At 33.2% G+C, this 15,688-nt stretch overlaps 2 protein-coding genes across 2 annotated transcripts; one reads left to right on the plus strand and one right to left on the minus strand.

Moving 5' to 3' along the window:
* Positions 1 to 1,494: 1,494 nt before the first annotated feature.
* On the plus strand, positions 1,495 to 12,795 carry LOC136981291 (constitutive coactivator of peroxisome proliferator-activated receptor gamma-like). Its single transcript, XM_067277593.1, has 5 exons — positions 1,495 to 1,563; positions 10,738 to 11,966; positions 12,031 to 12,293; positions 12,411 to 12,614; positions 12,683 to 12,795. Exons 2-5 carry the CDS (start codon positions 10,760 to 10,762, stop codon positions 12,743 to 12,745), a joined length of 1,737 nt encoding a protein of 578 aa, XP_067133694.1. The 5' UTR covers positions 1,495 to 1,563; positions 10,738 to 10,759; the 3' UTR covers positions 12,746 to 12,795.
* An 861-nt stretch (positions 12,796 to 13,656) lies between these two features.
* Positions 13,657 to 14,883, minus strand: LOC136981303 (uncharacterized). Its single transcript, XM_067277602.1, has one exon. The coding sequence runs from the start codon at positions 14,881 to 14,883 to the stop codon at positions 13,657 to 13,659; it is 1,227 nt and encodes a 408-aa protein (XP_067133703.1).
* Between the last annotated feature and the right edge of the window lie 805 nt (positions 14,884 to 15,688).

Here is a 15,688-nt window from a genome sequence, read left to right on the forward strand (position 1 = left end):
TAAAACTGTAAAAATAATAAAAAGCAGAAATTAACACTTTCAGCAAGAGCCGCATGTAACTCAAAAAGAGCCGCATTTCCCATGTCTGAAATATAATATTTTGTTTCTTACCAAATTTATGTTAGAAAGTAATAATTGACTTTTGTATAAAAAACTTAAACTGTATGTATATTAATGTGCTGAATGCTTATAAGAAGGAAGAATCATTTATATAAATTTTGAACTTATTTTTCTTGTTTTGAGGTTTTATTTATGTAAATTATTTCGTAATTGGTTTCTGTAAATTATGATGATGACGATAGAAAAATTTGTAATTTATTAAAACTAAACTAAAATATCTTATGTACAATATGTATAATAAAATATTTTCATTTTGTATGAAGAAGATAATTTTTTTTAGAATTTTATATTGTAATAAACAAAACATATATTTACCAAAAAACTCCATGTACAGTAAAATCTGTGAAAAACGGCACCTGAATAAAACGGAAAAATTCTTCGGAACAGCAATTTTGTGTGTTAGAAAAACCGAAAAAACCGAAACATGCCGAACCGGAAACATGCCGAATCGTAAAAATATTCAGTTCCTTGCGATTCCGGTTTACACAAGTTTAACTGTATTCGCTTTTTTATGGTAAATATAGGCCTATATATACTAAACTGAATTATTTAAACACTTTTAGCAGCATGTTTTTAGGAGTTTACTGTTAAGTATCTTCTTATTTATTAGAATTATTCTTTTATTAATTATTTAGTCAAAATTATTAACTGAAAATTAATTAATGATAAGTAAACATTATAAAAAAATTAAAATTAAATAATCAACTTGTGTAATAAAGAAATAAAGACCATAAATCCGAGTTATTCAAGTTTAAAAGAAAATTTCTTTAAACGCAGATAACTTTTCCATAATTTAACCAAAATTCACCAAACTCTGCAACATTATGAAAAAAATCTCTTGCTTTATACTCCAACACACAGCATTCCAAAATGTGAAAATACCTCTTCGTTATTAAGCTTCGAACATTAAGCGTTTTTTGATGATACCTTATCTGAGAGTGAATTATATTTTCCAAAAATTACTTCATTCGTAGCTCATTATAAACAACCTTTCAGTTGTTCATGATGAGCTACGAATGTTCAATGGTGTTGTTCATTTTGCCACTGTGAGCATCACTTGAATGTTTACAGTATTCAAGAAATGCATGCATATGCCATAATAATGAACCTATCAAGCATTTTTATTTTTTGTTTTTTGTTATTAAAATTTACAACTACAATTAACTTTATAAATAATACAATTGTAATTTTTTTTGTTTTACAATTACAAATTGTTTTACAATTTTGTTGTGCAATTACTTAAAATCAAATATTAAACTAAGTTTGTTTCGGTTTTGTTTTTCACGAAGGTATCAGTCAGTTATCTCACAATTACTTAAAATCAATTATTGAACCGAGATATTGCTATCTTTATTGATAGTTTGTTTCGGTTTTGTTTTGTATGAAGATATAAAGTAATGACAAGTGAATTAAACTATTTCTTTCAGAATTATTAAGCGAAAGGTAAGTACTTTATAATGTACAGTATAATCAAATTCGATGTTTTTATGCTTAACGAATGATCTGTAAATGTAACCCAAATTAGTTTCCGTATTTACTCGCATATAAGACGAGGAGGATATTATTCATTTTTCACTGCTTCATAAGCCCAGGTCGCGAGCGAAGGATTCTTTTTGTTTTTGCAATAATTTTTGTGAACGTACTCGAATTTTTTTACCAGATGCTCATCCTCTGGTGTTTAAAAACAAAAGCATTTTATCTGGATCGTTTCAATCGTTCTTGTGTATTGGAGTAAAGATGAATAGCAATTGGAAAAGCAAAGCTTTTGAATTGAATTCCAAAAATACACGGGATCCGACATAAGATTTAATTCATTCCTACGTGAAAACAGATGATTATTCGAAAATCAGAATTCGGAGAAATTCCGAATGAGTGTAATTGACGAAGAGTGAATTCTACTGTTAAGAATTGGCAAAAAGGTTGCTGATTGTCCAACTTTACGTGAAGACATTCTATTGTCGATTTTATAAGATTTTTCCGTAAAGTTTAAAATGCCAGTAATTTTTGCGGGACAATGTGTGCATTTACGTGCATTTGCCATTTTATTTGTGATTAAACGAAATAAAACTAGAATTGTATTTATAAATCTAATTTTCTTTATTTCGATCTTTATAGTCACACCTCGTCCTATATACGAGGTCGTGTTATATGCGAGTAAATATGGTATGTGTGTAATGTGTGCAATAACTTGAATAGGGTAATTGCATGAAATAATATATCAAACAACAAAAAATAATAAGCATTATTGTTATTTAATAAAATACTCTTGTGCAACGTTGATCATCGTGGTGGAATAACCACTCACAAGGTTTTACAAATCTATTTATAATTTTGCATCATCTTTGTAAATTACCGAATAATCTTAGTTAATTACAGTATCGCAATTCAATGCTGTCTAGCAGAGAAAAACCGAGGAATTATGCCACCCTGGCCAATAGTTATTTGTCGTTCGTTTTAAATATAAAAAATTAGACTAGTAAAATTTTTGTTGAAAGATCCGAGGGCTCCAACCTCACACATTCAATAACTTAATTATTTTCAAAAAGTAAAATAATCGATTAAAATGTCTCATTATTTTTATTTTCTTTGCTCAATTTTGCTGTCCCTAGCAATCTGACTCCTTGGGCAGATCCGAGGGCCCTAGAATGACTTGCCCACTTCTGTATCTGTCCCTGCTGTCTAGAGAGGTATTTAGTAGTGTGAACGCAAGCAAACTGTATTTTTCAAAACTTATCCCGAAATGTGTAAACGATAAAAATAAATTTTCAAGTAAATGCTTATATGCTTACCTGTTGAAATTTTAATAACTAAAGTAAACTTATTATTATTAAAATATTAATTTAATAAATATAATAATATTTTAATTAAATTTAAATAATTATAAATTTTAAGTAAACATATTACTTAATATTAGAAATTAACACAATTAACGTGTATCATCAGATAATGAATTATTGATTACAAAATGTATCAGTATTGGCTAAGATAATAAGTTCTTTTTCTATTTTTTCGTCCTATGGTTATTTTTAAGTTTAAATATTTACAGACAAATTCGCCCAGGTAGGGATCACCATCCATTAGTTTGTGTTCCAGACGATACATTCTCGGCGACCGATCTTTCTTTTTAGGCTACGAGCCGTCGAAAAAAGCTAAAAAGTCCTTTTTTAAAACACAAAAAGTTTTCAATTAAAAATATAATATTTTCTAAAATCGGAACTGGTGATGTACGACTGTCCTAGTTCCTCCATCTTGCCTTTTCGGGGTATTTCGTCCTTTTGTCCACAGAGAGGAGAGCGCTGGAAAATTCGAATTAAAAAGGTCCCCTGGCGACGATATTTTACATTTATAATTTGTTATTATTTCGTCTGATGGTTATTTTTAAGTTTAAATATTTACAGACAAATTCGCCCAGGTAAATTTTCCAGCGCTCTCCTCTCTGTAAACAAAAAGACGAAACACCCCGAAAAGGCAAGATGGAGGGCTTATGAAGGTACATCACCAGTGCCGATTTTAGAAAATATTTTATTTTTAACCAGCTGACCCGGCCACGCGTTGTTGTGGCTCAAAATGTCTCTATTATAAATGTATAACACTTCCTCCGTGAGGGGAATTTCAAAAAATCCGTTCTTAGTGTACATTCTCTTGACGTAACCTATTAAAACGCAATTAAAAACGCAAAAAACCGCATGCAAGATAGTATAAATAAAAGCCGAGTTCTTCACAGTAAGCCTTAATCCTGTCCCTTTCTTCGCTGGGAAATATCGTAAAATACCTTTTTAGTGTATATTCTGTTGAAATAGCCTATTAAAACGCAATTAAAAACGCAAAAAACCGCATGCAAAATAGTACAAATAGAAGCCGAGTTCTTCACAGTAAGCCTTAATCCTGTCCCTTTCCCCGCTGGGGAATATCGAAAAATCCCTTTTTAGTGTATATTCTGTTGACATGGTTTATTAAAACGCAATTAAAAACGCAAAAAACCGCATGCAAAATAGTACAAATAGAAGCCGAGTTCTTCACAGTAAGCCTTAATCCTGTCCCTTTCCCCGCTGGGGAATATCGAAAAATCCCTTTTTAGTGTATATTCTGTTGACATGGTTTTATTAAAACGCAATTAAAAACGCAAAAAACCGCATGCAAAATAGTACAAATAGAAGCCGAGTTCTTCACAGTAAGCCTTAATCCTGTCCCTTTCCCCGCTGGGGAATATCGAAAAATCCCTTTTTAGTGTATATTCTGTTGACATGGTTTATTAAAACGCAATTAAAAACGCAAAAAACCGCATGCAAAATAGTACAAATAGAAGCCGAGTTCTTCACAGTAAGCCTTAATCCTGTCCCTCTTTCCGCTGGGGAATATCGAAAAATTTCTTTTTAGTGTATATTCTGTTGACATGGTTTATTAAAACGCAATTAAAAACGCAAAAAACCGCATGCAAAATAGTACAAATAGAAGCCGAGTTCTTCACAGTAAGCCTTAATCCTGTCCCTTTCCCCGCTGGGGAATATCGAAAAATCCCTTTTTAGTGTATATTCTGTTGACATGGTTTATTAAAACGCAATTAAAAACGCAAAAAACCGCATGCAAAATAGTACAAATAGAAGCCGAGTTCTTCACAGTAAGCCTTAATCCTGTCCCTTTCCCCGCTGGGGAATATCGAAAAATCCCTTTTTAGTGTATATTCTGTTGACATGGTTTATTAAAACGCAATTAAAAACGCAAAAAACCGCATGCAAAATAGTACAAATAGAAGCCGAGTTCTTCACAGTAAGCCTTAATCCTGTCTTTTTTCCCGCTGGGAATATCGAAAAATTTCTTTTTAGTGTATATTTTGTATACATAGCCTATTAAAACGCAATTAAAAACGCAAAAAACCGCATTTAAAATAGTATAATAGAAGCCAAGTTCTTCACAGTAAGCCTTAATCCTGTCCCTTTCCCCGCTGGGGAATATCGAAAAATCCCTTTTTAGTGTATATTCTGTTGACATGGTTTATTAAAACGCAATTAAAAACGCAAAAAACCGCATGCAAAATAGTACAAATAGAAGCCGAGTTCTTCACAGTAAGCCTTAATCCTGTCCCTTTCCCCGCTGGGGAATATCGAAAAATCCCTTTTTAGTGTATATTCTGTTGACATGGTTTATTAAAACGCAATTAAAAACGCAAAAAACCGCATGCAAAATAGTATAAATAGAAGCCGAGTTCTTCACAGTAAGCCTTAATCCTGTCCCTCTTTCCGCTGGGGAATATCTAAAAATCCCTTTTTAGTTTATATTCTGTTGACATGGTTTATTAAAACGAAATTAAAAACGCAAAAAACCGCATGCAAAATAGTACAAATAGAAGCCGAGTTCTTCACAGTAAGCCTTAATCCTGTCCCTTTCCCCGCTGGGGAATATCGAAAAATCCCTTTTTAGTGTATATTCTGTTGACATGGTTTATTAAAACGCAATTAAAAACGCAAAAAACCGCATGCAAAATAGTACAAATAGAAGCCGAGTTCTTCACAGTAAGCCTTAATCCTGTCCCTTTCCCCGCTGGGGAATATCGAAAAATCCCTTTTTAGTGTATATTCTGTTGACATGGTTTATTAAAACGCAATTAAAAACGCAAAAAACCGCATGCAAAATAGTACAAATAGAAGCCGAGTTCTTCACAGTAAGCCTTAATCCTGTCCCTTTCCCCGCTGGGGAATATCGAAAAATCCCTTTTTAGTGTATATTCTGTTGACATGGTTTATTAAAACGCAATTAAAAACGCAAAAAACCGCATGCAAAATAGTACAAATAGAAGCCGAGTTCTTCACAGTAAGCCTTAATCCTGTCCCTTTCCCCGCTGGGGAATATCGAAAAATCCCTTTTTAGTGTATATTCTGTTGACATGGTTTATTAAAACGCAATTAAAAACGCAAAAAACCGCATGCAAAATAGTACAAATAGAAGCCGAGTTCTTCACAGTAAGCCTTAATCCTGTCTTTTTTCCCGCTGGGAATATCGAAAAATTTCTTTTTAGTGTATATTTTGTATACATAGCCTATTAAAACGCAATTAAAAACGCAAAAAACCGCATTTAAAATAGTATAATAGAAGCCAAGTTCTTCACGGTAATCCATAATCCTGTCTATCTCTCCTTCCAGTGGGGGGAATTTCGACATGTATATTATATAAAAACACGTGCGTATTCGAATGCAACGTGGTGTCAAAAATTCAAAGGAATCGGTAGGAACAAACGAACGTTATATTTTATTTATATAGATAGATAGAAAATGATCTGCTTTAGTCCATTCTCACAGAAAAACATAATGCCTCACAGAAAAGCAAACTTAGGTCGTCGGAAGTTAGCGCCATCTGTTGGACATAAAAGCCTTAATCCATATATAAATATATTTTTGAAAGGGGGAAATGGCGGTCTTCACATATGCCAGAAACCTTCGCGGGAATGTATTAAACAACTTCCCAAAGTTTCATGGCAATCGGATGAATGGTATAGTAATGCATGAAGGACAAACAGACAGTCATATATACATTCGTTTTTATATATATAGATTGAAAACTTTTTTGTGTTTTAAAAAGGACTTTTTAGCTTTTTTCGACGGCTCGTAGACTAAAAAGAAAGATCGGTCGCCGAGAATGTATCGTCTGAAACACAAACTAATGGATGGTGATCCCTACCTGGGCGAATTTGTCTGTAAATATTTAAATAATAAGTTCTCATTACAAAATTCTGACTTCATAATTGTTATAATAAATAATTTATTATAAATAGTGTAACGAAATGATTTCAAATTTTGCTTTTCATACTGATTTCTAAATTTAACGTTTATACCCTAAAAAGCATGAAAACATATGATTTAACTTATTTAAATAAGTCTTTTTAAGATATATGTTAGGAAGGGCCAAGTGAACATGCTCAGAGAGTGATACATGAAGTGTAATGACAATGCATAATAATGCAGTTTTAGTGTCGTGACATCATTACATGTTAATTGTTGTTACTCGAAGAATTCTTGTAGTGTTTGCACCTTGATGTAATATGATTTGTTGATTACAACATATTTTTATTTAACTGAAAAAATACAGTGATCTTATCTTGATTCTTTCATCAAAATCTCTATATGGTAATGTACGTAACAAGTGTGACTCAGCTCATGTTCGAGAGCCATCAGTAATTTAAAAATGCTGCACAATGGCTAACATTAATATATATATATATACACTAGCAAGTAGGCCCGGCGTTGCTCGGGCAAAAGTAACAGTAGCAGAGCAGATTATTACGTTTTATTCACCTTTACCCGTTTTCACAGAATGCAAGAATTGGGTGCCCCTGTTTCCAGACTAGAGAATTTTTAGATGGGTCTAAAAATATGTTCGAATTTTCGCCAAAACGAAAAAACTGCATTTGCGTCTTGCATGTCGCTTTCTCTTAACAATTCCATTGTTTTTACATAACACTTTCATTGTTGATACTCCCATTGTTATGTAACACTATCATTGTTTATGGAAGTGTTAAGCCTTAATCCTGTCCCTCTCCCCCGTGGGTAGGAAATTCGAAAATCCCTTCTTAGTATGCGTTCTCGTGACGTACCCTAACTGTGTACCAAATTTCAACTTTCAACTCCTAACCGTTGGGCTCTACGCTGATTATTATTATGTTGGGTTTTGTGGGTTATACTCGGTTGAGACCGGTGGCTGTGTACTATGCCGGACCAGAGTCATGGCATAGCAACCAAAAAAAAACTAAAATTAAGTGTATCAGTGTCAGTATTCAGGAATTTCCTAACAATATGGCATATATTTAACATTGTGGCCTTCTGTAGTGTGATGTATGTATTTCTATTCAATTGTTATGTTCTCAGGCTTTTGTGTAGTGTGTGTGGTATCACACTTGTAGAGGAAAGAACAACAGGTACAATTAGCACCCTATCCATCCTCCACAGATGCCTTATTTCCTGGGCTAGTTCTGTATAGTTGCTAATTTTTTCAGTGAATGTGTTTTGTATATTGTGAGTGTTTGGAATGCATATGTCTATAATGTATATGATTTTATTGTGTCTGTCAATGACTGTGATGTCTGGTCTGTTGTGGTAAATTGTTTTATCTGTGATTATGGCTCTGTCATAATACATTTCGTGCGTGTTGTTTTCCAATACCGTCTGTGGAATGTACTGTACTTGTAGTATGGTTCGTGAATGTCTAATAATTTGTGTTTCTTTGTAAGTTCTTGGTGTATTATATTTGCTACTTTATTATGTCTGTGTAAATTATTTGTCTGTATTAAGAGCTTGCAACCAGAAGTGATGTGTTGTATAGTTTCTGGCATGATGTGGCATTTTCTGCATGTGTCATTTATTAGTATTGTATCTTTGAGTATATGTTTTCTGTAATTTTTAGTATTTATGACCTGATCCTATATGGCAATCATGAATTCTTCTGTTTCCCTAAATAGACATCCCCGAGCTAACCAGCTGTTTGACGTAGTTTTGTCAACAATATCCTGGGTCAGGTCGTAAGGATGCTTGCCATGGAGTGCCTTTTGAGCCCACGATTGCTTAATGGTGTCTATGCTTTTTACGTGTCGTGTCCATATGTTGTGAGTGTAAATTTAATGGTGTGTTTTTCGAGCCTGCTAAAGTTACTGCTTTATGTAACTGTTGTGTTTCTTGCGTTTTGTAGAAAAACTCTCGCAGTGACTATATTTGTTTGTAGTGAAGGTTAACTATGTCAATCAGGCCACGTCCGCCATCTTTACGTGGAAGGGTTAGTCTTTCTATGGCGGATTTAGGATGATATTGTTTATGCTTAGTGAGTGTTGTTCTTGTTTTCCTTTGGAGTTGCTCAAGATCTGTGTGAGTCGAATGTATAACTCCAAAAGAATATGTGAGTACTGGGATGACATATGTGTTTATTGCTGTAACTGTGTGTTTTGCATTTAACTCTGTTCTAAGAATAGTATTTAACCTACTTTGGTATTCTTTAATTAATCTTTGCTTTATTTCTGCATGTTCTGTTAGTTCGGCCTGTTGGAATCCTAAATACTTGTAGAACTCGCCCTCTTCCATGGATTCAATAGCGTCTCCATTTCCAAGTGCAAAATCTTCTTTCCTCAAAATTCCTTTTTCTATGTGAAGTGTTTTGCTTTTGTCTAGGTCAAACTCCATTTGTATGTTCTTGGTGTATGAACGTGTGATTTGTAGGAGTTGATGAAGTTGTTTTTGTGTAGATGCATAAAGTTTTATGTCGTCCATGTACATGAGATGTGACAGTGTAAACTGTGTTGTTTTTTCGTGTCTGATATTGTAACCATATTGCGTGTTGTTTAACATGTTGGATAATGGGTTCAGGGCTAAGCAGAACCAGAGAGGACTCAAGGAATCTCCTTGAAATATTCCTCGCCTAATAAAAATTTGGTTTGTTTGTATGGAAGTGTTACTAACCCTGAGATGTAGTGTTGTTCTCCAGTGCTGCATAGTGTTTTGAAAGAATGCAATGAGTGATGGATGTATTTTGTACATGTGTAGAATATGTAGCAGCCAACTGTGTGGAACACTGTCGAATGCTTTTCTGTAGTCTATATATGCCATGTGTATGTTTCTGTGTTGTCTGTGTGCTTGCCGTAGAATGACTGAATCTATGAGTAACTGTTCTTTGCATCCCCTGTGGTTTCTACGGCAACCTTTTTGTTGTTCCGTAAGAATGTCGTGTTCTTCAACATGTTTGTATATTTTGTTTGCAATGCAGGATATCAAGAATTTGTAGAGTGTTGGAAGACATGTAATTGGTCTGTATTGTGTGGGGTCGACGGTATTGTTGTTTTTAGGTTTCATGTAAGTGATGCCTTGAGTAAAAAATTTTGGCATGTCTTGTGGATTGATGATGATGTGTGTTAGGTGTTTAACTAGTAGTAGATAGGTGCTAGGTGAAAATTTTTTGAACCAAAAATTGTGAAAGTTGTATACACCAGGTGTCTTCCAGTTGTGTGTTCTGATAACAGTGTAGCGGATGTCGTGTACGTTTATTTCAGCATAGGGCATAGTTGGTATGTTGTGCAAGTTTCTGTTCTCCTCCTCGATCCAGCCTGCATCAGTATTGTGCATTACAGCACTGGACCATAGAGAAGACAAATAAGTTGTGAGTTCTTCTTCTGTGCCACTGTGTGCCACTGTGCTGTGTATCAGTGTTTGTTTTGGTACTGATTTGTCTGTAGAAGAGTTTTTCATTGTTTGTGAATTTATTATTATTATTATTATCATCAACTCATTTCGATTATATATATACAGATATACTTTAATCATCATGGATGCAATACAATCATAAATACAATACTGTATGTATATGTATATATGTATGTATTTGTAAGTATATATATATATATATATATATATATATATATATACAGTATTGTATCCACGTTTTTCAAATATGTTACAGGCTGTAAGATTAAAAAAAGAAATAAACGATAAAGTTCTTTTAATTAGTCGCGAGTAATTAATGATCAAATTCATCTTATAATTTTATATCCATATTAGATAAGATCGTGTCTATTATGTATTTGCATATACATAAAACTATAATTGGTGTTACTCCAAATAATTCAATAATTTCGTATTATTTTTTCAGATTGCTTAAAAATTTGAGTAAAATGGTAATAAAAAGTCTGTATACGTTTATCAAAGATAAAAAGCTTTCTACTAAAGTCTCCTTACAAACACTGGCAGAAGAATTTCGAGATAAACATCAGGAAACGCCTACAATAATTATCGACTGTTCAAATATACATATATTATATCAATTCAATAACAAATACTCAAATTATGGATGGAATTGGAACATGGTTGTAAGAAGATGCAAAATATTCGTTAGAAGATTACGAGAAAGAGGAATCGAACCGAACTTCTACTTCAGAGGCAAATTTGGTTGTTTTGATGCAAAAAAATGGAAAAATTGGGTAGAAATTGATTACAATATCGCCTGTAAAATTTACGAATCTATAGATGCAAATGTGACATCTAATATTAAAACGCTTAATTATGATCTTACATATTTTCGCTTTATTTTCAAATACGAATGCAAATGTCAGGTGTATAATATAATAGAAAATATATATCCAAAAATTGCTGACATTGCTGCAAAGCAAGATAATTGTTTAGGAATAATTTCTATGAATTTGGAATATTTACTATTCGATACGAAACCTTATTTCACATTTTATAAGATGGATTTCAATTACCTGTCAACAGATATGTTAAATTCATCTGATTTAATCAGGGAAACAAGCTTAAACCTCTCTCAATTAAAACTTCTTAGCTGTTTACTAGGAAATGAATCAATACCGAAAGAAATGTTGCTTTCTTTCTATGAAGCAATAAATTATGCTTCTATATCTCCATCAGAACAAGTTAAGATAGTTATAGAACTAATTAGGCGAAACAACTGGTCTGGATCATTTGATGAATTACTTGAAATTTCAAGAGTTACAGGTATCGAAGAAGAATCATTGCATAAAGGACTGTCTTCTTATCAGATTTGTTCTGAAAACAATACAGATGAAGATGATTCTTATCAATCACAAATATTGAAAACAATAGAAGAAAAATGGAAGAGAAGCGAAGTTCCATCAGGATTTTATGATATTCTAAAAGGACATATCTTTGTAGATAAAAGCAATTTAGAAGATAGCATGGATGGCAGATTCCCACGTACCGCTCTTTTATACAGACCGATGAGGCAAAAAATGTATCGCGTGATATTTGGAAATGATAATGTCATAGTAAATGAATGGTGCATGTACGATCAACCTAATTATGACGAACCAGATGAAGTAACCATTCACGAAGAAAGATTTGACGGTAGGACTTTTTGGTTGTATTTAAAATTGATCTACTTAATTCTAATCGTTTTGACATTTTGCAGGATGCATTCCTCCTCTTGATGAACTCTTAAGTAACAATAAAGAATTAGAGACGACTCGTTGGAAATTGTTTCTTTATTGTTTAGAAATACAGATTCCTTTAGAAACGCTTCAGAAACTCAATCCTTCTCATGTCTGTCTATGTTGTATTTTAAACTACATGCTGAAAAATGGAGTGAAGTTGAAAAAAGAAGAACTGTTGGCATTTATCTGTCAAGCTCTTCATCCGTTAAAGGAAAACAGAAGATTATTAAATGAAATGAATGTAAGGAGATATTATAATTACATATTATGATTTTAATTTAATTTTTTAAATATGATTTGAACTTTATAAATATTATAAGTAATTAAATTCTATTATAATTCAACTAAAATTATACAGGTAACATTTTCCTCTACGACACTTCGATTGTGCAATTTACTGGAACGTGGAATATACAATTTGATGTATATAGTAACTGCGTGTGGATTTCCATTTTGTTTAAATGCTGTCATGCCGTGGGAAATTTTCGACAGGAAAATATTTCTTCACGTTTACGAAGAGTTACACAAAGAAAATGGCATAGAAACCGTTTCAAGGGGACTGGTAAGAGTACTTTCATATTCGTCATAACTTTATTTACAGCGAATAACATACGAATTATTTTCTTGCAGGAAAAAAATGCGAAATTATTTCGTAGTCTCGTTGATATAGTTATAGCAGACGTGAACACATAATTTAATTGAACATTTTGAAAGAATACGAAACATTTACATACAATGTATTTACTGCGATAATCCCTACTTTGAAAATAATATGTAAATTTTTACTTTATGTGTGCTGAAAGTTCTGCTGTTCATCCGTCATTGTATTAAATCCGTTAAACTGTATTTGCGGGCAGTTAATCGGTTTGTTTCTGTATTTTGATGTTAATAATAGAAATCACACTGTACATATTATTATAAGGTATCAATTCGTTCCAAATTCAATTGCAATGTATTATGAGAAAATAGATATATGTTTTATATTGTTTTTTGATAATTAGTTGTAACCTTTCGATATTTCTTACTGTCTCAGAATTGTACTCTTATTTTTTGACGTTATTAAAGAAGGAAGAACAACGAACATTGAATTCTGTAATTGTCAGTGACACTTTCTCTGACGAAAAGGTTATTTCTGTAATTAATTACTGTTGCAAATGTGTTTCAAATGTATTTAAAAATAAAATGCGGCATTACACGAAGTGGTTTAGTATGCATGTTATTTACGAATTTAATTACATTTAATCTTTTGATAATCATATAATAACATAATTGTAGTAATAATATTCGTCTAACTTCACTCAGACTTTATTAAATCATAAGACAAAAAACACCTTGATGCTGAGAACGTTTAAATTTAATCAAAAACAAACGTTTTCGGCCCACTCCATGAGCCATCGTCAGGCTAACTACATTCGAATACAATTTCGAACAAGCAATTTCAAATTGAAATAAACTACAAAAGAACTCACGCGCTACGCTGGATAACGTAAACTAAAACTAATATAAACAACATAGAAAATAATAAAATAAAATATGTCAATGTTACATGTGTACATTGTAAAAATCTATAGTCTATAGTTCTCTAGGCAATCCTTTTGCCGTATCTAATGTATTCCTGTGACTTTTTTAATTAAAAACTTCCAAGCTGATGGTAAAATCGCCGCATCCTTGTAATTTAAGCATTTTTTGGTTAAGCCGGACTTATAAATTTCACATTTTTCGGTTGTAGCCGCAAGTGTCGGCGAATGTATCGGTGTTAAGATCCTGGCTTCATCCCATTTCACCACGGACCCCTCAGTCTGCGCCATTTTTGCTAACGTTGTTGTGCATTTACCCTTCGCCACGTCATATCTGTGTTCCTTAATCCTTTTACTTAGGCTTCTCGTCGTGACCCCGATGTATTCTTTATCAATCTTTAACTGGTCGTTGCTGTACGGTATCGAGTACACACCTGGTTGTTCACTCGGTCTAATTGCATCTTTGTCGTTCCTTAGTAGCCTATATATCGAGGGAGCTCTTTTGTATACAATAGTGCTGTTCATGCGGCCCGCAATACCTTCCATGACCGATGATAGACGTTTATTATACGTGAATTTCGTGATACCGTTTGTCAGATCCCGTTTTTTCTTGTTTACTTTAGGATTCCTGTAAGCGGCAATCAAACGTTCAACAGTTCTTGGACCAAATCCCAACACCTTAGCCACTTGCCTGATTCTATCCAGCTCTCGCATCGTATCGAGTATGTTAGAGCAATACTGAAACGCTCTTCTAATTAAAGCTCTAAACGCTGAGAGCTTATAAGTAATAGGATCATTCGATGTTGACGGTATATACAGCGGGTCGTGTGTAGGTTTGATATACACCTTCGTATCTATTGACCCGTTCCTAAATGCAATACTAATGTCCAAAAAATGTAATTCTTCGCTACTAACTTGCTCCAAGTTCAGCTTTAGGCCATGATCGTTGGAATTCATGGCACTTAAGAATTGTTGTATTCTTGCGTGGTTCCTCCATATAACCAGCACATCGTCCACGTACCTTTTATACATGATTATGTCCTCCTTGAAGTTGTTAAGTGCGATGCGCTCCATTTTTCTTACAACTAACTCGCACAGCAAACCAGACATTGGGCTGCCCATCGGGACACCTTTCAGCTGTTTATAGACTTTACCCTCGAAAACGAAAAACGATTGAACACATACCAGATTTGCCATCATCTCAAGGTCCTTACGGTATTCTACAGCCGTTGGATGTAAGCTATATAACACTTCCATTAGCGCATCAAAACATGAGGATGGTTTGATCGATGGATACATGCTCTCAAAGTCCATTACTGACCCAACCTCATTATCCATTAAGGCCAACCCTTGCAGCTCCTTTACCACATTAATGGCGAAGGGTAAATGCACAACAACGTTAGCAAAAATGGCGCAGACTGAGGGGTCCGTGGTGAAATGGGATGAAGCCAGGGTCTTAACACCGATACATTCGCCGACACTTGCGGCTACAACCGAAAAATGTGAAATTTATAAGTCCGGCTTAACCAAAAAATGCTTAAATTACAAGGATGCGGCGATTTTACCATCAGCTTGGAAGTTTTTAATTAAAAAAGTCACAGGAATACATTAGATACGGCAAAAGGATTGCCTAGAGAACTATAGACTATAGATTTTTACAATGTACACATGTAACATTGACATATTTTATTTTATTATTTTCTATGTTGTTTATATTAGTTTTAGTTTACGTTATCCAGCGTAGCGCGTGAGTTCTTTTGTAGTTTATTTCAATTTGAAATTGCTTGTTCGAAATTGTATTCGAATGTAGTTAGCCTGACGATGGCTCATGGAATGGGCCGAAAACGTTTGTTTTTGATTAAATTTAAACGTTCTCAGCATTTAATTACATTTAATCTTTTGATAATCATATAATAACATAATTGTAGTAATAATATTATAATTTTAAAAGTAATTTAATAATTAATATAATTAGTAAAAACAAAGATATAAACATTTTGCTGAGATGAATTAATAAATCCTGTTGAACATTCTGTCGCACAATAAAAGAGAATGAATGAGCGGTATTTCAATACTGTAATAATCATGTTTTTTTTAATGAAATACAATAGATGAAACC

The sequence above is a fragment of the Centruroides vittatus genome, unplaced genomic scaffold (genome assembly GCF_030686945.1).
Source record: "Centruroides vittatus isolate TY-2023 unplaced genomic scaffold, ASM3068694v2 contig_750, whole genome shotgun sequence".
NCBI classification, from domain to species: domain Eukaryota; kingdom Metazoa; phylum Arthropoda; class Arachnida; order Scorpiones; family Buthidae; genus Centruroides; species Centruroides vittatus.

Bases quoted from the DNA above. Each gene is read 5' to 3' on its own strand.
- LOC136981303 (XM_067277602.1), bottom strand. From the start codon at position 14,883: ATGGACTTTGAGAGCATGTATCCATCGATCAAACCATCCTCATGTTTT.
- LOC136981291 (XM_067277593.1), top strand. From the start codon at position 10,760: ATGGTAATAAAAAGTCTGTATACGTTTATCAAAGATAAAAAGCTTTCT. The intron at 11,967-12,030 runs GTAGGACTTTTT...GACATTTTGCAG, and splicing joins TCACGAAGAAAGATTTGACG to GATGCATTCCTCCTCTTGAT. The intron at 12,294-12,410 runs GTAAGGAGATAT...AAAATTATACAG, and splicing joins GATTATTAAATGAAATGAAT to GTAACATTTTCCTCTACGAC.